The sequence below is a fragment of the Castor canadensis genome, chromosome 2 (genome assembly GCF_047511655.1).
Source record: "Castor canadensis chromosome 2, mCasCan1.hap1v2, whole genome shotgun sequence".
Classification (NCBI taxonomy): Eukaryota; Metazoa; Chordata; class Mammalia; order Rodentia; family Castoridae; genus Castor; species Castor canadensis.
In genome coordinates, this window is record NC_133387.1 from 157,882,875 (window position 1) to 157,902,954 (window position 20,080).

Sequence of the window (20,080 nt, forward strand, 5' to 3'; positions counted from 1 at the left end):
TTGTGTTAGGTAACTATTTGCCCTGGCTGGCTTCAAACCATGATCCTCCTGATCTCTGCCTCCTGAATAGCTAGGATTACAGACATGAGCCACTGGCACCCAGCAAAACTCTTTTCTTAAAGTTGGACTTTAAAACTAATTTTCAAAGACTAACTGTAGAAATTCTAGTTTGTCACTACCCAGATTGTAGACATGGCTCCATTTCTGTAGCTGAACTAATTCGATTTGCTCTCTACATGAAGTGGTGACCTGTGTTGGAATTGTGTGTGGTCACTGGCATTTCTGAATTTGTCCTTACCTTACACATTTCATCACTGTAATTAGGCTGCAGAATTTCAAGAGTTCTCATGTAAACACAAATAGCATTTTCTATTCCCTATCCTTGTACCTCAACCAGGCAACTTCTGTTAGATGGAGTCTCTTTTAGGTAAAGTTGATCTTCCACATCCACCTTCCCACCCCTCTTTTTTTGGGGGGGAGGTGAGATAAACTCTCTCCATTCAGTAGTCTCACACTGCCCATAGCCATTGAGAGAAATGTTTACCAAGCCATGTTCAAAGCAGCCTTTAGCACATGAGAAGCCAATGCTAAAATGGCATAAAAGCATCCTCTTTCTCGCCCTCTTGCCCTCTCCCCACCCCACCCAGTACTGGAAACTCAGAGCCTCCCACTTGCACACCACAAGTCCTCACTCTCACTTAAAAAAAAAAAAAGTCAAGTTGATGGATGAAATGCCTTTGATGTACAACTTTTCTCTCAGGATCTTAAACATGTTTTGTTTTCCTGCTGGGTATAGTGGTAAATCTCTGTAATCCCAGTACTTAGGAGACTGAGATAGTAGAATCCTGAGTTTGAGGCCAGCTTGGGCAATCCTATGTTCTTTTTCAAAACAAACATGTTCCTACTTACCAGTGAGAAAATGAGTAATGGAGTAGCAATAAAAGAAACTGTGGCGGGGGGAGGTGGCCCAAACAATATGTATACATGTGAGTAAATGTAATAATGATAGAATAAAAAAATAAAACTTAAAAAAAAAGGAAAAAATAAATTGTAGCCTGCCAATCCTATGGGCAGTTAGTTGTCCTGGTTGTATATGCACTAGAATCTAACATGCACATCAAAGTTATACTGTATCTTGTCTGTACACCTGTTCTTTGTTAGCCAAACAAAATTACAAAGCTACCAAAGTAGCTACCACAGAGCAGAACTTGACTGTCTGTAGTATCCCCCATGGGGATTCAGGAACTAAGGAGTGAGTGAGTGAGAACGTCCAATTTCTAGGAATATTTAAGTTTCTTTATTTTTTGTAGGAGGGGTACAGCACTCCTGGAGGTACTACAATAGCAGGTTGAAGCATAGGGTGGATGGAGCAAGCTCCTATTCCACCTCCCTGCCCCAAACCATTTACTTTGTTTTCAGAGGATGTGTTAGATATTGAATTGATAAGAACATACGTTACACTTTCTTAGCCAAAAGACTGAGAAGCATTTTCCCTCTTAGCCAAAAGACTGGGGCTTGAACCCAGGGCCTCAAGCATGCCAGGTAAACACTCTACCACTGAGGCAATTTTTTTTTTTTTTTTGCGGTGCTGGGGTTTGAACTCAGGCTTACACCTTCAACCAGTCCACCAGCTCTTTTTTGTGATGAGGTATTTTCAAGATAGTGTGAGGAAAACAGTCTTTTTTGTCAAAGTGTTAACTGCTTGCAGTTTCAGGTTCTTGTTCACTGAGCTCTGTTTTGGCACTGAAATTTCTACCTACAACACCAAGTGTATCATTAGCCAATCTCCAGCAGATTGTGCACCCAAACTGGACCAATCCAAGTAAAGGGTGCAGGGCCCCACTGTGTCAGAAATAAAAATGAGGACCTATGGTCTGCTCCTCATGGTTACTGTGGCCTTGTGCCTACATACCTTTCTGCAGAAGTAAATTTGCCTTGCAGACAATTGTTTGTTTCTGTGTCTCCAATTGTGACCCTGGTGGTTTTCAGGGGTCTTATTTCTAACAATTTAGGGGCTCATCTGGGATAATTCCATCAGGGAGAGGTGCTCTCGGAAGCCTCTTACCTGGAGAGAAACGCATTCATCCACCTAATTGCAGTGACCCCTGGGGTATTGGGCAACCAGTGCTCTTGGACTGGAAATTCATTCTGGGCCTGAATTATCTTGGTGGCAATGCAAGAAGAAAGGGCCTTAGTAAGCATTGCGGTGACCAAGCAATTCTGTGCACAGACCAAGGAAGGTTAGAAACAGTATCAGCTGGCAAAGTATTCCTTGGCAGCCGGAAGGATCTTGGAGGTTGTGTGAGAGTGAAATGTGTCTGAGACACAGGGCAGTCCATAAGAGCCTAGTTGGGGATTTACACCGACCTGCTTATTGCCAAGTAGCACCACCGAGTATCATTCCATGAGGGAATTGGTCAGAGACAGACAAAGTGTGTGGGGTAGTGTGCCAGACATCCCCAGAAAATTAGGAAGGTTGAGCATCTACTGGGTATTCTCACCAACCAGGTAGACTGGGATAGGAAACACTGCAAGTAAAAAGAGCTCTAAGGAGTGTGAAACTAATATAGATGGCACATGGCTGAGGGTTGGAGTTGCTTCTCTCCTGGATTGTTTTCCACCTAATTCTAAATTTCTAAATCTGTCTAAACTCTTTACTAGCAGTTAACCCTTTTAAGTCTTGCTTTCAAGATGGGACACTTTTCCCATCACACACATGTCAAGACCAAGAGAGGAAACAGGTCGTCCAGGTCACTGCAGGTGGAATGGGGCTTGGCCCATTCACTCTCCTGACCAAGACACCACATGGTCACTGTCAGGGTTTTGGATCCACACCCTCAGCCTCATGTGCACACAGGCTGGAAGGACCAGAAGGAATTTTAATTTTCTGTCTAAGCTTTTCTTTACTCCCTACAAATGCCCATGTGTTTAAAATTGAGACCTTAGTATTCCGGTCTATTGTATTAGCTAAAATGCAACAAGACAGCCCCCTTCTTGGGTTTTGTTATGGATTCAATAAGGCATTTTTTTTTAATGATCATACGTGCTCCTTCCCTGAAATTAACACTTGATGGGCTAATTCATTCTATCTTTTCCATGCTTACTAAAATAGCCAGATATTGCATTGGAGATGTAATCCATTTTCCTTGCCTGACATACAAATTTTGATTTAAAAAACTAATTTTGGGTGTAAATTAAGAGGGTGGGCTCTCACATCATGTATCCTTTCTCTGGAGGAGGAAATGGGATGCCAGCTTTCCATCCAAAACTAGGCCCCCTAAATTTTCTTTAAAAGGTTTCACTAATAACAAAGTTTCTGTAGCACAGGGTCAACTATTATTAGAAGTTATTTAAAAAGCACCTTCTAGGGGTAATCTGAAGTCTTAAAAGAGGCCGTTTTAAGTTAAGATCCCACTCTTTGTTCCCAGTAGTGTGTCTCAATATGCCTAGTAAGGGGACCCCCTAGAGAACGGGGAAGTCCAGGACCCAGCAATAAGGACTGGGGAGGGGCAATGATTAGAAAGGGATGCCTCCATAAAAACCAGGTTTAATTAATCATGCTCCTTAAGGTGTGAGGAGATGTTCGTCCTTAAGGGTATAGATTAATTGTTCCAAATAAAAGGAACAGATTCAGATATGCAGGGCTCCATTTCTGTCTTTTCTTCTTTTTTCTTCTCTAGGCACAAACAGACAGCACAGGAGAAAATGCAGTCCTGGCAGTTCTCCTTTAGGATTTTATGAGCTCTGCTTACTGTGCTAAGGGTACTACTACTTTAAAATGTGTAAAACTTTAAAAAGGAGGGATTAAAAAAATAATACATGGCCAAACCTAACATTAAGATGCCTCAGAATTGGGCCCTAAAAGATTCCAATTGCGAGCTGGGTGCTGGTGGCTCATGTCTGTAATTCTAGCTACTCAGGAGGATTGCAAAAAAAGAAACTCAGAATCAGTTTAAAAGTAACACAAATGGCTCAAAATATCAAAGCTGCAATTGGAGTCTCTTTTTTTTTTTTTGCAGTACTGGGGCTTGAACTCAGGGCCTTCACCTTGAGCCACTCCACCAGTACTTTTTTGTGATGGGGTTTTTCGAGATAGAGTCTCATGATCTATTTGTCCGGATTTGGCTTCGAACTGAGATCCTTCTGATCGCTGCCTCCTGAGTAGTTAGGATTACAGGTGTGAGCCACTGGCGCCTAGCGAGTTTCTGCAGTTTGTTCAAATAGAATTTGGATTCTATTTTGGTCTTTAGCAGGGAAGGGATGGTGCATATTAAAACAGGAAGTTTAAAGAGATCTGTTGTGATCTGCATAAAAATTGAAGGCCCTGAGCTTATCTTGTTACTACCCTAAGGAAAATTCTGACTTACACATGGTTTAAAGGTTTTTCTGTGAGTGCACTCTAGTTGTTTTTGTGTTTTTGTGTGTACGTCTATTAGTCTTGAATTTATGATTGTTCATACTTAAATTGACATTTATGGCATACCTAATTTAAAATGTTTTTGGCATATGTGTTTAAACAACTTTAAAATGATTATTATAGATTTAATATAAAGGAATTGCTGATTCTGTTCTCTCCCTCACCTCTTCTACTACTTTTTAGAAACACCAGGTTTCCAAGGTTTTATTTCAACCAGGTCTAACTAAAATACAGACATTATTTTATGGGCAGTAATCTTCATCTATTTCATCCTGTCTTAAATTCAACTCTGTCATAATTGGATGTGTCATTAAGTTACTTGTATAGACAGTTTAAAATTACCTTTCTTCACGGGTCTACATAGTAAAAACAAGACAATTTTATTTAAATTTAAAATTCTTATAAAAGTTATTTTAAAATACAAGTTACAAAGTCAACAAGTAGAAAGGACATAAAAAGGAATTGAGTATGTGTTTGGGAAAAAAAATTAAAGGGAGAAAAAGTGCTTCTAGATGAGAAAAAATTTTGTAAAGAAACGTTTGTTCTAAAGATTGTTCCAAATGAAGAGGGATAAGCACAAACCATCAGAAGGTTCAAAATGTCATATAAAGGTCCTGAGTAAATCTTAAAAGTAAATGATAGATGGAATTTATAAAAGTTTATGTGTGTAATTAAGTTGACTGTAATTTAAGAGTTATCTAAGGGATTTCCTAAAGTCAAAATATTGCTTGTGAAACTCATCAGGGCTTTAACTCTTTAGGAAACTGAGTCCTAACTAAATGTCTTTTCAGTGATTTTAATGCATTTATCAAAAAGTTTATGGGATTAAAGTTATAAATGTTTAAAGGGACCAACACTTGGTCAATTAAAAAAAATTCTATCTGGGGGCCCTAACACTGTCTCCCTAAGCTTGTAAGAGTTCTAAAAGCTTTGCTAAATCTTACTCTAAGGGTAAAAATTTAAATTAACAGCCCTAGTAATCTTAAATTTAGATAAGACTTTGAAACTAAAAGGCAGGACATTATATCCAAAAAGAAAGAAACAATGCCGCCTATTGCCTCCTATGGGGAAGCAAATGTAACTTATTTTAGGGTAAAAGGCACTCAAGGCTCTTCCCCCTACAAGCCAGATTCTCACAGTTTATCCCAGCTGTGAGAAAAAGTACTTAAAAGAGCCAGAGTTCAAGAAACATCATTTGCTTTCGATGGAAGCAAGGTGAAAGGTGGAAGTTTCTTTGTATTTGATCGTGAGGTTAGTACGGTAACTTTTTGTACTATCACCTTTTCTTATGGATCAGTTTCTCTGAAATTATGTGCCGGTCTCTCTTCAGCTCTATCATCCCTTAGGCAACAGGAACGGCTGGTCCAGACTCCACTACTCAAATTTCCAGTGCATCTGCACCAACTGGGTGATTACATCCTGATCCGGACTTGGAGTGGAGAGAGGGCCCTTATCAGGTGTTACTCACTACTGAGACAGCAGCATGTATTGCTGACAAGGGATGGAGCCACTACACCTGAATAAAACAAGCTCCCAAGAAGGAATTATGGACCACGTCTTCAAGTCCTGATGACACAAAAATAACCTTAAAGAGACTGTAATAGGGTTGTTATTCCTTTTCCATTTGGTAAACTATCAATATCACTCAGACCTCTTCAATCTATTGAATTTGATGCACGCGTTGTAATACCCTGTGGGGATCTTAAGAATCAGTCTTATATCCATACTAGGGCTGAGACTGTATGTTTGTGTGCGGACCCCGTCCTAGTTATGAAGAGTAGTTATGAAGGTGGTTACTACCCATGTTCTTGTGGGACATGATAGGGTGGATGATTACATCTGGGGAATATATCTCACCAACCTACTACTACCCCACACAATGGGGAAAGGATAATTGGGGACAGAAATTAAGGGGCAAAATCCAGCTTAAGAAAGTTACTCCCCCTCCCAATTGTCAGCCCCTCCAACACTGACATAATGATCCCCATTCCATGACCACAGAGCCATCTGTCTTAAGGAACTATGGATTAGGAGCTAATCTTATTGGGAACACTGATGTATAGGTTCATTTCTCTTAGAATTGCTCAAAGAACCTGCTACCACAACATCCTCTAATGTCCTGTCCCCAACACTATCCCACAGTTCCGTCATAATCAGAGCGGGATAACTGTAGTGGAAGTCAAAAGATCTAAGACAGACTATAGCTATTAAAACTGGTTATGGGGAGACAAATGCCAAGCTGAAGTGGATTAAATATTCTTGTCTGGACTTAAAACAGAAGCGTTTGCTATACATGTGCAACAGGAAGACCAGAAACCCAAGCTGTCTTCTTTCCCTCTGGGATGGGCCACTGATCCTACTGGTGTGGCATGTATGATTGCCCTCTTCCAAGAAAAAACAGCCTGGGGCAATGGCTCTTGCAGGACTTTGTCACTACTGTTTCCCATGATTAATGACCACGAGAGAGGCTAAAGCTGCATTGGTCAATTAGACCCCCCATCTCGAAGCTCTAACTTTGCCTCTTTCTTCTCTAGGTGTGTGTGGCAGAGAAGGGCTAGTTTCTGGGAAACAAACCTGGGTGCAGTGAAGGCCAATCCTTTGAAGAGATGAGCAATGTCTGCTCTGTCACCTGGGCAGATGTCTGTATAGCAGTTTACTTTGAGACTGCTAGTAAAATGGGATTTGCACTTTAGTACAATTGGCCATCCCTTTCACCCTGCCATTCCCAAAACCCAAACTTCCCCCAACCATGTCTACATAGATGCCATTGGGGTCCCACGGCCCCCAATGGCATCTATGTAGACATGGTTGATGAATTCAAAGCAAAAAATCAAATAGCAGCAGGATGTAAATTAGATTAACTATATCTTTTATAACCAACAGGGATTTGTCAATTATACTAGGGCTGCAATGAAGGGGATTGCAGAACTACGCCCCACCAGTAAGATGGCATGGGAAAACTGTCTCTGGAGATGATTCTGGCAGAAAAGCGAGGCGGGGAATGCGTCCTGATTCGGGGTGAATGTTGGGACCACAACCAAGGCTCTCCAAGTCCTGACATCCCTGTCAAACAACTAGCTAAGATAAATGACTCCCTTACTAACAACTGGCTAGAACAGTTTAAAAAAAAATAGTAGTGATGACCTCAATCTTAACATCCCTCGTTGTATTTGAGGCAATGGCTTTAATTGGGTGTTGTGTTATACCCTGTATATGGGGACTAATTCCTAGACTCACAGAAACCTAACTAAAACTCACATATCATACCAATTATTGTTGAGTACACCTAAAACAGTCAAATGATGTTAAATGAGTTTGAAGAAAAGAATGGGAAACAAAAAGTGGGGGAACTATGAGGAAAACTGTTTTCTATCAAAATGTACCACCATCTTAGCTGCTTGCAGTTCTGGGCTCTTGTTCACTGCCAAATTCCAAATGTAGCATTAGCCAATCACAAGCAAATTGTGCACCCAAACTCAACCAATCTGAGTAAAGGGTGAAGGGCTCCACTGTGTCAGAAATAAAAATGAGGACCTATGGTCTGCTCCTTGTGCTTGCTGTGCCCATGTGCCTGTATACCCATCTGCAGAAGTAAATTTTGCCTGGGTGAGGCAATTTTCCATTTCTGTGTCTTCAACTGTGACCCCGGATGGTCTTTGGGGGTCTTAGGGTCTCATAAACTGTTTTTCCTGGCATGGAACAGTGATCCTGATCTCTGCCTCCTGAGTAGCTAGGATTACAGGCCTGAGCCACTGGCGCCAGGCTGGGAATATTTATTATTGAAGTGACTCATTCACAGGAGAGGGCAATGTTTGACCCAAGGGAATGCCCTTGGGTCATAATAAATAATAATAAATAATGCCAAAGTATCAGGCATTATTTTTGTTTACAGGAGCACGGAATCACATCAAAGTTAGTCCCACTTAGATTCTGAGAGGAAAGCCAGGGGAGACTAAAAACAAACCAAAGAACCAAACAAAAGTAGCCAAGAAAGGTAAGACATTTTATTTTACATACAAAAAGGGTGCAAACTGAGTCCTTTCTTCCCCAAATTGGGGAAGAGGTATACTTAAAGATCACATTTGTGTTTTCCATTGTGCCCTAGGAAATGGGCTACTCTGAGATAAGACCCACTTTCCATTTTCTCCAAAGGTGGCTTCTTCCTCTGTAGATGAATTTTTCCTAATGGTGTACAAATCTCTCTCCTGGAGGAACCATTTCAAATACATTTGAAATTGACATTCTGTTTAAAAATACTACAAGTTTCATTTTCACAGCTGAGTTGTTCAACCAGTGCCAGGGTTTAGGAAACAATACATATCTTAAAAAATAAAATAAAAAAGGCATTTAACGATAGACACAACCACACAATTAAAACTTATTTCTCCATAGCTGATTTATACATTATCTAGATTAAAAAAAATGCAATCAACATTTCAACATCTTTTTAAAAGAGTATAATGGGCAAAGATGAAAGGAACAGACAATAATAAATTAGAGCATATAAGATATCCAATGGGAATTATTGAATCAACATTATTTTCCATTAGAGGGGTTAAAATATTTTTGGTTTTTTTTAATCTACCTTTTCTGTTACTCTTCTCTCTGCTTGATTAATGGGGCTCATTCCTAGAGCCGGCTTGCTCAGACACTGATTTGAGGAGCTCTCATCTAATTTATCTCTGAGAATACTCAGGAACACATGGTTCCCAGCAGCCTAGGCTGTCTTTATGAAAATGAAAATGCACACAGATGAGTGCACACACAGCAATCACACCCCTCCATCTGTAAATATACTTATCCCCAAAGAAATGGCTCATCTTTCCTGAGACATTTCTATCACTGATAACCCTCTATGAGGCTTTTGGTGCAAGGGCTGGCCTGGGATTTGGTCTTGAGTCCATGAAAAGGAACAATGAAAATGTCTCACCTACCCTGAAAGATGGATTTGGGGGGTGGTCAGGGCAGTAGTCCTCTTGTGGATTACTGGGATGACTGCACTGCACCCCCACTTGTTACCATGGATAATCCTCCATTGAGACCTTAAAGGTGGTAATGGCACTGGAAATATGATTGTGAGGAATAAAAAAGAAAAAAAAAAAAAAGAAATCCTATCCACACGACTGAGGTTTCTTTATAATGTCAAGTTTGGTAATAAAACTAAAAGTATATGGAATTCATGTCCACTTTTTCCTTTGTAAGCTGATCTACAAATACTGGAGTGGGCTTCTTGGTTGGTTTTTGAGAAAATATGTCAACTGCTATTTCCTATATTCAGGGACCTACTTACTATTCTGAATACAATGAGAAACCTATTCTTTTGCATTTAGTTACCTGCAAAAGGAGTTAGGAAAAACATTTTTAAGACTGCTTACTGGATCAAAGACTCCAAGACTTGTGGCTTAAAGCACTGCTCAAAATTCTACAAAGCCACAAAAGGGCCATGGTTGCCTTTTTCCTTTTCTTAGAACTCCCCCCTGCCTCAAAAAACAACCCAAACCCAAAGGAATCCCAATCTGATTCCTACCAACTCATCATGAGCAAGACTGGGAGTCACTGGCCATCAACCTCTAGATGGGACTGCCTTATAGTCTGCAAAACCAAGAACCCCAGAGATAAGTGCCTGTCACCCACATGGTCAATCCAGGTGGGGTACCTAGAATCCTGGCTCCCTGAGGGTCTCTGGAATTCATTAGCTCACTTTGGGCAATGGTGGGGATGGTGGCAGTGGCCTGGCAAAGGCAAAGTTGGCTGTATGGCCTTACAAACTCCCAATCTGAGAAACTCTAGCCCTGGCATGGCTATAACTGGAGACATTGTCAGGGCAACTCAGTGGGAATGGAAAACTGGTTTCAATATGGACATGGGGAGAGGTGGCTGGAACACAGGAGGCAAGTGAGCTTGGGAGAGAAGCATCAGAAGACCAAGTTCCTTTGTGGAGATGCTTTCGAGGCTGCTATGGAAGTTATCTGGGAGAAGTGCAGCCATGCTTATTCACCGGGAGGGGAATGGATTTTATCTTCTATGTTACAAAAAAGTTAAGGCTATGATGTTAGTAACCACTATAATATAACATTGCCACTGCTGCATATTTCTGACACCAAGAGTGGTTACTAACACTCTTAAAATCATAAACATTACCAGCATACATGTCCACTGAACTAAACTGAAGGTTACTTTAAGAGAAGATGGACTGTTTGGCTCATGGGCAAGGACTGTTTCTACATATTTATACTTTCCTCTAAATATACAAGAAATCAACACTTCTAGAAATGTCACAATCTCTATCTTCTGCAGCTCATGCTGGAATTTTAACCAGCTAACTTAGTCACCTGACTCATACTATCCTGGACCTTGTTTACTGCTAGACAGACCCTACATAGACAATTAAGGCAGTCATGAATGCTCAGTGGCTGCTGGGATGTTCCTTTCACCTTGGAGGGCAGTCTGCAGTGAGAACTCTGAAAAGTGCCAAGGTGTGTGGAGTAAGTGATTCACCTTTCCATGACTAGACTGCACAGGCACAAATACTGGTAGACACTTTCCACCCTGGTGGACTCCTCACCTGCTTGCATCAGTCCAGTCAGGCTGCAATGCCTGAGGCATGGTAGGACTTAAGAGAACTCTAATGGTATAACATTAAGGTTTTTATTTTCTTCATAAAAAAAACAAAAAATGGAGCTTAGAACTGGATCACTTGTCCCTTTCTCTTCTTGTCCCCTCCCAGTTCAAAATGCTTGCATCTCTTAATAGCCAGCATTCTCTTAGATCTGCAGTTGGGCTCAACACACTCAAGCCTCAGCACTATTTTCTTTGTAGTTTTAGCTTTTTTCCAGAAAATGGGCTTGGTCTGCCCACCATAGCCACTCTGCTTCCTGTCATAACGCCGCTTTCCCTGGGCATACAGAGAATCCTTGCCATTCTTGTACTGGGTCACTTTGTGAGGCTGGTGCTTGCCGCACTTTTTACAGAAAGTCTGGCGGGTTTTAGGAACGTTAACCATGATTACGGGAGGGCTATCCGCACCAAAAGAAAGCTTTTTTTTTTTTTAAAATGAACAGATGCTGGATTAGATTTACAAGAAAATAACAGCATCAATTTCAAAGAAAATGATCTTCTAGAATCATGGTTGTAAAATGTAGAAAGCTCAAAATCTACAGAGCAAGTGGATTTGGGGCTTGGGAAGATGAAGTGAGTGCCTGTACCCTACCATCTGGTTGAGGCCTAAGGCACAGCAACTACTGCAACAGGACTGAGGAGGGAGCCTGATGTGCTGGCAGGGCTGGAACTGATTGCCAAATTGCTTCTAGGGTAATTGGTTTGGATTTTTGTTTTGTTTTCTTAATTTTAAGGAAGATCATAACAGAATCTCTCAGGTCTGGGAGCACCTTGGAGTGTCAATGGCCTTGGAAAGATCACCAGAATCCTGCATGCTAAAGGAACCTGGGGGCTCTTCACCGTTGTTATGAAAACCAAGTATCTAGTACTTTGTGGGGGTTAGAGGGTGAGATCAGTGCATTAGGAAGAACACTTTGCTCCCCCCCACCAACTAACTGTTCAAGTTCAACCCCTCAAGAGCTAGTCTATAAAAAGAATTTAAGACAAAAAAAGTTACAAGCTCAGCTGCAAGACAGCCTGCCCTGAAACCAAGCTGATCACTGCCTTTGATTTTTTGTGGAAACAGGGTTGGGGGAGGCACTTAGTGGGGTATAGAGTGCCAGGATGTTCCAGGCTTTGCCACAATTTCCCCCTGCCCTCTCTTGAGAGGCAAGGAGTTTTCTGTACAGGGGCCAGGAAGTTAAAGTTCCTATGTGGGAAGTTAAGAATTGCCCTCATGCCAAATGTAAATCTCACTGATGGGCAAAAGGAAGCCAACACCAATATTCAGTCCTTATGGGGAAGGGGTGTGACAATGCCTCTCCCTACCACTCTGTTTCATATACAGAAACGTTTCTTGTAAAGGAATGCCAGATTACAATCTTTACATAAGCTAAGCAGGTCTGAAGCCAGTGAAGTGATACTCTCTAGCCAAGATCAGTTAGGTGAATCCCACTTACTATACTACCTCTGTTTCATGTAAGGTACATCAAGAGACTCGTCAGGAAAAGTCAACTACCAGAAAGTATTCACACATCCTCCAGTCCAAAAGATATCCCTACATAAAGCCAGAAGCAAAAATTTCCGTGCTCCACAAACCACCAGACTGTTACTAGCCATTGTCCCGCATGTAGCTTCCTATTCCTAGATACAAAAGCTTCTTTCCTGATGTGGATACTCTTCTCTCATGCCACATCTGGAATGAGAAGTCACTGTTTGAAAAGGTCACTAAACTCATGAAAACAGAGCATGAGAAGAGTAACCCTACATATTAGTTAAACTCTTCAAACAGTGAATGAGGAACCAAGACGCTTTGTGGTAGAACATCATGTGAATATACCATGATGGTAGATAGAGGGTGTACTGGGGAAAACATGCTCAGAAGCATGGCCACCTTCTCTGGAATTGAAAAGGTAATTTCACTGCAGTATCCTTTTCCCTGGAATCTTCCAGCACCATTACCCTCCTGTTCACTGCAGCCCCAGGTAGCAAGTCCTAAACCCACTGTTAAGGACCTGCTCAGAGATCTTCAGGGGCTTGGTTTCTGATAAGGCAGGCCGGCCCAAATGCTACAACTCAGTACTGGGGCAGACAGGACATACCAATTTCATTTCCTGGCCCTATTATGCTGCACCCCGAGGCTTCTCTGGCAGTTAGTTGGAAGGCAAAGTTCACTGCCCTCTTTTTATCCACTAATGTCAATGTGGCGGCGGCTGTTTAATCACTAATTTTGTCCTCCAAGTCACCAAAAAGTCGCATGGCTATCGAGTAGGAAGAAAGTCTCTGGCAGTGGAGCAAACAGACATTGTGTTTGTTTTGTTTTGTTTTGTTTTTTGTTATGCATCTCCTCTCTGGGATGAGGTGTCTCCTGGTTAGTCTAGTGCTCCACCCACATGCAGGAGAACTGGGCTTTCAAACTGAAGGCTGTTAGGTCAAGAGGTTCTAGTGGGGGCTTTCTTCAGCAGCTCAGAAGATGAATGAAAATTCAAGTATTGTTCCTTGTCAACCTGAGTATTCAGTCAGGATGACAAAGTTTGGCTTCTTCTCTTCTGGGTGCTGCAAATCAAACTTTTCATCAAGAATGTCCTCTGGACTCATGTGCTCTCTGAATGGCTTGGCTGGCCCATCCCCCTCAAAACAGAAAAAAAAATAACCCCCCCCAATATATAACCAGACACAATATGCATCTGCCATGTTGTTAAAAAAAAGAAAAAAACCCAACAAACTAAAAGTGCAATAAAGTCAGTTTTCTTTTCTTTGCTCAGAACAATTTGCATGTCCTGCTACTGCCTGGAAAAAGGAATTTGCTTGTCAAGAAAGCGAAGAATGCCAACACACAGGGACAGTAGACTGCAGATTTCTCACAGCTTGTGTCCTACAGTGTAACTTCACAGGAGTGAGGGAAGAAGGAACCTGAACCCCATGGCCATGGCTGGAGGCTGCACAGGCATAGAGGGAGAAAAACCATGCCACCAAACACTCTGGGAGGTGGAGATGGTTCTTCTCCAGTCCAGGTCTGCCATATTCCTCTTACCTTCTTGGCTGTGCCCCAGCCTCTTGAGCCCTTTCCTTAGACAAGGCCTTCAGCTCAGTAGCTTTGATGCTGGAGAGGGCTGAGGGTGGGACAAGAACCAGGAGTAAAGGAAAGGGAGGGAAGAGAATAGTAGTCCTTGAGTTTTTGTGAATGACACCTTCACTGTAAACAATGGGAAGAAGAGTTGACCAGGCAGCCCCAAGGGCGAGCAGTGGAGGAGCAGCAGCTCTGGGACAGCTCAGAGCATCACAGGCGGGATGGCCACTGACACACTGGGTCCTGGCTGCCTGCACAGGCTCCTTCTAGGGCATATGTTTTCTTCTTTTTGGTTTGGATCTCCACCCTCCCCTACAGAGGAGTCCCTTCCAATGAGAAATGGCAGGAGCTGCACGTGCAATTGAGTCAGGGTCCCCAAGGTCTGAGGACTCTTGGGAGGCACTGGTCACTTGTGGCGCTGAGCAGTCTTCTTCCTTTTCCTTTTAAAGAAACAGCAGCACCTGGAGCACAAGGAATACTGCATGTCAGTGCTAGAGGCCTGTAGCTTCTAGCAGACCTCTGCCTGATTCTGCTTGCTGAAGAGGGTAGGATTTTTCCCTAGGGCGCCCACCCACAGGACCACCTACTATCTATATTGGGCATACTCAAAGCAGCAGGCAGTGTCTGCCAGGAAAGTCAAATGAAATAGCTGCTTGATTTCAATTTATAGCCACCTATAAAAATGCTTAGCCTAAGTATGGCTGAAACAGGCATTTCTGGAAGGAGGATGAAGAGGGCTTTTTTCTTAGTCTGACACCCAATCCAGATACTCTAGAAAAAAGAACCAAAGCTGGGGATTTGTGGGCTAAACTAAGGCAAATAAATCTCATACAAAGTATGAAGGTTGGAACCCTAGGAGGTTGTCATTATGCTATCAACAAAGGATGAAAAATTCTCCCCATTCTTGCTCCCCCAGATACCTGAAGTAGGCAGGAGGAACTCTGGTTCAAGTAACTGTGAACCCCCATCTCCTTGAGACCAGCAATCATCCCCTCTCATTCTGAAAAAACCAATATCAGGAGCTGATCCTCAGGAGTCTCTCTTCTGGTTGCCAGGTACTCCCCACTTAGCTCCCTGAGACTGATGGTTCTGTGCCATATGGGCTTAGGAACTAGTCTGTTTAGGGTAGAGGTTGGGGCCCTCCACATGCCACCTTCTGGGGAGCAGCAGCACTCCTGACATCCCCTTCTTCCCCCCAAACCTGACGATCCCTCCTTACTCTGGCCTTTGGGCTAAGAAGTGTGATTGTTGTTTAGATAATCCAGAAGGGGGTGATGAGGGCTGTGGTAAAGCTGATGCAAAAGATGTTTTCTCCAGGGAAACAACACATGGAGAATGAAAATGTGAGGATCAAAGGTAGTGGATGAGCCAAAGAGGCCAGGATGATGGAGGGAAGTGAAGTTGAAAGTGTAGCTCAGATTTGCTTGACTCTTGAAAGAAAAGCTTTTTTTGAGAAAACTTCAGGTCTCTTTTTTGAGAAATCTTTAGGTCTCTTGCCTAATCCTTCCAATTTTTAATGCAAGGAATATTCACATAGAAATACAGGTGTCAGAACTTCTGACACCCTTAAGTTCTCCACTATAGCTAAGGTTCGCTTTCTTTTCAGACCTCTTGGTATTACTATATCCAATAGACTTACTATAACTTGGAGAAAGTTTCTTAGAATGCAGAAATATACATTCACACAGACAATGATAGGCTTTAACGGTATCTCAATGAATAAGATTTGGAAATTTGGGGAATTTGGAGTTTTTTAAGAGGATCTTAAAATTTTTTCTCTGAGAGTTATCAATGACAATCATAAGTCCACTGATAGACTCTGCACAGATGTGTTACTCTCAGAAGAGAATAAGGGCAATGATCAACTCATGTTTTAGGCTTCCTTCAGTTGATTCTTTGGTTGACCAGACATTCTTAACATTAGCTAGAGTCAAAACTGATCTAGGATTCCCTACTCATGAGCCATCAAGTGCTCTTCTCAGGCTGGTGGAGTGTCTCAAGTGGTACAGTGCCTGCTTAGCAAGCATCCTCAAGGCCCTGAGTTCAAATCCTAGTACTGCAAAAAAAAAAAAAAAAAAAGGTGCTCTTCTCACACTTTTTTCACATGACTCCCTTACTATGTTCTGGCTCTCTTCCTTCAGCTTTTCCCTCACTATGTTCCTTTTCTCTACCATGCTTGAACATTCTTCCTCTGCTCTATGATTTAGCTCAAGTCCTGTTGTGACCACTCATAGTGACCTCTCAGCTTTTTGGAAATGATAACGTAGTGTCTACAGAACACCTTGCCCTTTCACATGTGTACGTCTTCTTTCTCCAGATGGCACCTAAATTCTTTGGGCAGGCCCTGGGGCCCCTCCTGGAGTTCCAAGCACAGGGTTGGATGAGCATAGTAGGTCTTCCAGTATTTGCAGTCAGGATCACAAGAAAAATGACCATGATAATGTCAAATTACACAGACACATACTTGCAAAATGAATAGGCCAAACGTACTCTTTGAAACCCTAAGACTATAAATCCTATTTCCATAAAAACCAACTACTATCTTCAATACATCCCTGTTTTTAGGGAAACCATGTAGGCAATTTGGCTTAGATAGTTAGGGCCCAGAAACTAGTGTCCAACCCTGTCATTGAAGAGAAACAGAAATGATGTAGTCACAGAGTAAAGCAGGTTATTATGGTGTAGAATAACCCTGTGTGTATAGACAATATGGGAGGGTTATGATTCCAGACTATAACAGACCAGCAAGTTCAGGAGTGCCTGAATACCACAGGCATTATCCAGCAAAAGAGCTAGTGAGGGGACTCTCTCCCATAACAAGAATGTTCCTCACCAACATGAATCCTTTAGGTTTCTCCTTCACTATGCTCCCTTGTTATTTCTACGAATGTATTCAAGGAATCTTTTCCAGAGTGGAAAAGTCAGGCTCCAATATCTCTATCAGCTGAGTCAGCCCTTGGCCTACTATCTTTTCTTATAGGAATAAAGAAAAAGACAATAAATGAAAAACAAACAACAATACAATGTCCACCTCTCCCTCAAGGAGTTCTCTCTCTCTCTCTCTCTTTTTTTTTTTAAAAAACTCCTACTCTAGAGAAAAAAGAACTAGCTGAGTGAAAAAGAAGTCATAGATTTTTCCAAAGCAGCCAATTTCCTAGTTAGAAACCAAGCTGTAGAATGTGCAATTATCTGGCAACTTGTTTTTGTGGTTGTGAGGAACACTACTGACATCTAAACAACTGATATGGTATGGTAACCTTGTCATTTTATATCAGTCCCTCTCCCTGATAATATCTGACTGTATTATTTTGGAGAAAATTAACTCAACTAAAAATAAAAAAGGTAAGTTCGGATATTGTGGAATATTGTTTTGGCAGCAGAAAGGCAGAGATAAATGAGGTGGGTTTGAAAGGAAAGAAGGAATAGATTAATTCCTGTATAGAAGCATGCCCCATCTCCACCTTATGGATCTATTTCCCCAGTTTGGGATGGTTATGGCACAAGGAGGCATATGGAAGCCATTCAATGTTCCTAAAGTATTTTGTTTAGCTTTGCCAATCCCAACCTAGTCTGGTCTGCTCCCCTTGCATGTGGACTGGAGAGTGGGACTCACCACAGGTTGAGCATTTTCAGGCAGCTACAGAATATGTAAAGGGAAAAACACAGAAAGGAAGAGAGAGAAAGAGAGATATTAGTCCACAGAGGTGAGATGGAAGCAACTCCCTGTGAGCCATGCAAACATGCAGTACATGTCTGTGTTTAGTTTCTTCCTGTTGAGATAGGGTGAATAGGCTACTTGGTCCCCACATTAAAGTGCAGGGGCAGGAGTCTGACAGAGGTATCAAGGTAGGAGCTGGATCTCAGCAGGAAGGCAAAAGGGAAAGAGTTGGTGGGAGTCTCAGAGTTGGTGGGAGTCTCAGGGTTGGCTTTCCTGGCAACTTCTAAAAAGGCAGCAGTGGAAGTAGCAAATTGACCCTGCTTGTAAGAACTCAGTCAAGCACCAAAGCTGAGTCATTTGGTTCCCACAAAAGGCGGAAACAAGAAGTTGTGCTAATCTACTTACTCCAAGGGAAAAAGAAGTTCCCTAGGTTTCTGTAAGTCTAACATGCCTGAACAAAGCAGCTAGTAGCTAGTAGTAACTCTTCCTTGAGAGAGACAGAGAGAGAGAGAGAGAGAGAGAGAGAGAGAGAGAAAATAAAAGGTTTAAGAGACACTAACTTTATCTTATCAGAACATGAACCAGAGGAAGGAGGTTCACTGCTCTGGGTACAACTCCCAGAGAAGGGCTTAAATCCTACTGTTATTAATTCTCAGGAGAAATAAGTTATAGCTAAAGTCTGAATAACCAAAAATTCCTATGTTCTTACCATAACAAAAATCAACCAAAAAGCTGCCTGCTCCCACCAGTCTTCCAAACATACTTAAACAAGGACATTTGTCCTACAACTAGAGAAAAAGGGAAGTCAAATGTTCATTTTGAAAACAGAACAAAAACCAAGACCTTGTTATTTGTTTCCACCTTTACACAAAACAAGCTGGGTGAGGAACCAAAATCAAAAGCTTGGAAGGAAAGGTTTCACACAGTCTTTCCAGTACCCAAGTTGAATTGCAATATAGGCACAGCCCCCTTCAACCCACAAACAGGCTGCATGAACAAATGGCATCACAGCTGCGTGCAATGAGGGGTTGTTTGGGATACCTCATGCTTCTCTAGCTGTGACTTCTTCCCATGAAAATAATCAAGCAAGTGGACACATGGCTACCCTGTTTCTGCCCCCATACAGACAGAAGGCCAAGAAGAGTAACACATGGCTGATACTGACAGTTCCCTAGGCAAGATGGATTTGCAGCTCATGAAATCACTAGCGAATCAACACACAAAATGCCCTAAGCCATAGGCTTTTAGATGACATCTGGCCAAATACTATTGCTCCCTTTTGGTTTCCATGCCATTTAGAGAGCCCAAACCTAGAGCTAAGTGGAAAAGAGACACAGTTGTCCTTCTTGCTAAATGGGAAAACTTTAACCACTCTTCACATTCTAGAGTGTAAACTGCACTAGAACAGAATACACTAGATTGAACTTTGTGTGAATGGTCCCGTTTTACACACAAGACACAAACACCACACTCACATGCACAATTAGTGTACACATTTACCAAGATGAAATGAAATGAAAGGGTCCAAAAAATAAACCTGTATAGGGTATATCATAAGACTAAAAAGACCATTCGATCTTGGTATTCAAAGAATACTATTAAACCCAAAGATGAATTTGTAAAAAAGTAAAAGCTCCAAATGTGAACTGGGAGTGGGGTGGGGTAGGAATTGATAATGGCTGTCTTTCAAGATCAGACACACAGAGTGCAGTGGTTCCTAACTTTGGCTGCACATTAGAATTACCGTCAGGCTTGGTTCAGGCATTTACATTTTCTAACATGCCCCACTTGACTCCAAAGTACAGCCAAGACTAAGAGCTCAGAGAGTGGGAGTATCATATTGGTTATTGAGAATGACAGAAAAATTGTTCCATTAAAGTTTTCAGTTTCTGAGAACAGGAAGCATGTTTCCTTACTGAAAATGGACTCCTGCTGGCATCACTCTCCCTCCTCCCCTGCCTCATGTACTAGTACCCTCTATGGGCCAGAAGAGCATCTGAAGCTGCCTTTCAACAGGATAGAGTCTAAGTCATCTTATGCTGCTTTTTATCTGTTAGGTAAGAATCCTCATGCCCTGGTTTTCCAAGGAAAAACTCTTGAAGGCAAAGTGAGCTCACTAGATAGATGCGCAAGAGGGGAGGGGCACAACCATGCAAAGTGCATCTAAAAAGAGGAACGCAGGTCTTGGAGGGCCCTCACTGACTTATGCCTAGAGGTATATGCATGTCCAGGCTTGGATTTAGGCTACCTGGGTGCTCAAGAGATCATGTGGGGCACAATAACACCATCAATACATTGTCTGCTCCAATGAACATGTTACTGGGACACCCTGAATGTT

The 20,080-nt window shown here is 42.0% G+C and overlaps 2 protein-coding genes and 1 pseudogene across 9 annotated transcripts in view; all 3 read right to left on the reverse strand.

The window, feature by feature from the left end:
- Positions 1-1,310: 1,310 nt before the first annotated feature.
- On the reverse strand, positions 1,311-1,489 carry LOC141420950 (U2 spliceosomal RNA; annotated as a pseudogene).
- A 6,919-nt stretch (positions 1,490-8,408) lies between these two features.
- Positions 8,409-11,487, reverse strand: LOC109693043 (large ribosomal subunit protein eL42-like). Its single transcript, XM_074066205.1, has one exon. It carries the CDS (start codon positions 11,418-11,420, stop codon positions 11,100-11,102), a length of 321 nt encoding a protein of 106 aa, XP_073922306.1. The 5' UTR covers positions 11,421-11,487; the 3' UTR covers positions 8,409-11,099.
- A 141-nt stretch (positions 11,488-11,628) lies between these two features.
- Positions 11,629-20,080, reverse strand: part of Csnk1g1 (casein kinase 1 gamma 1) — a 175,854-nt gene continuing 167,402 nt past the window's right edge. For 4 of the 8 annotated variants that reach the window (XM_074066200.1, XM_074066197.1, XM_020174074.2 and 1 more), the window contains 2 exons: positions 17,698-17,721; positions 11,629-14,545 (listed from right to left, as the gene is read on the reverse strand). In XM_074066200.1, the coding sequence (XP_073922301.1) occupies positions 14,491-14,545; positions 17,698-17,721 (79 nt within the window). In that variant the 3' untranslated portion in view covers positions 11,629-14,490. The remainder of the gene's footprint in view (positions 14,546-17,697; positions 17,722-20,080) is intronic. The other 4 variants (XM_074066203.1, XM_074066199.1, XM_020174076.2 and 1 more) reach the window with 1 other exon arrangement.

Coding starts and splice junctions, on each gene's coding strand:
- LOC109693043 (XM_074066205.1), bottom strand. CDS start 11,420: ATGGTTAACGTTCCTAAAACCCGCCAGACTTTCTGTAAAAAGTGCGGC.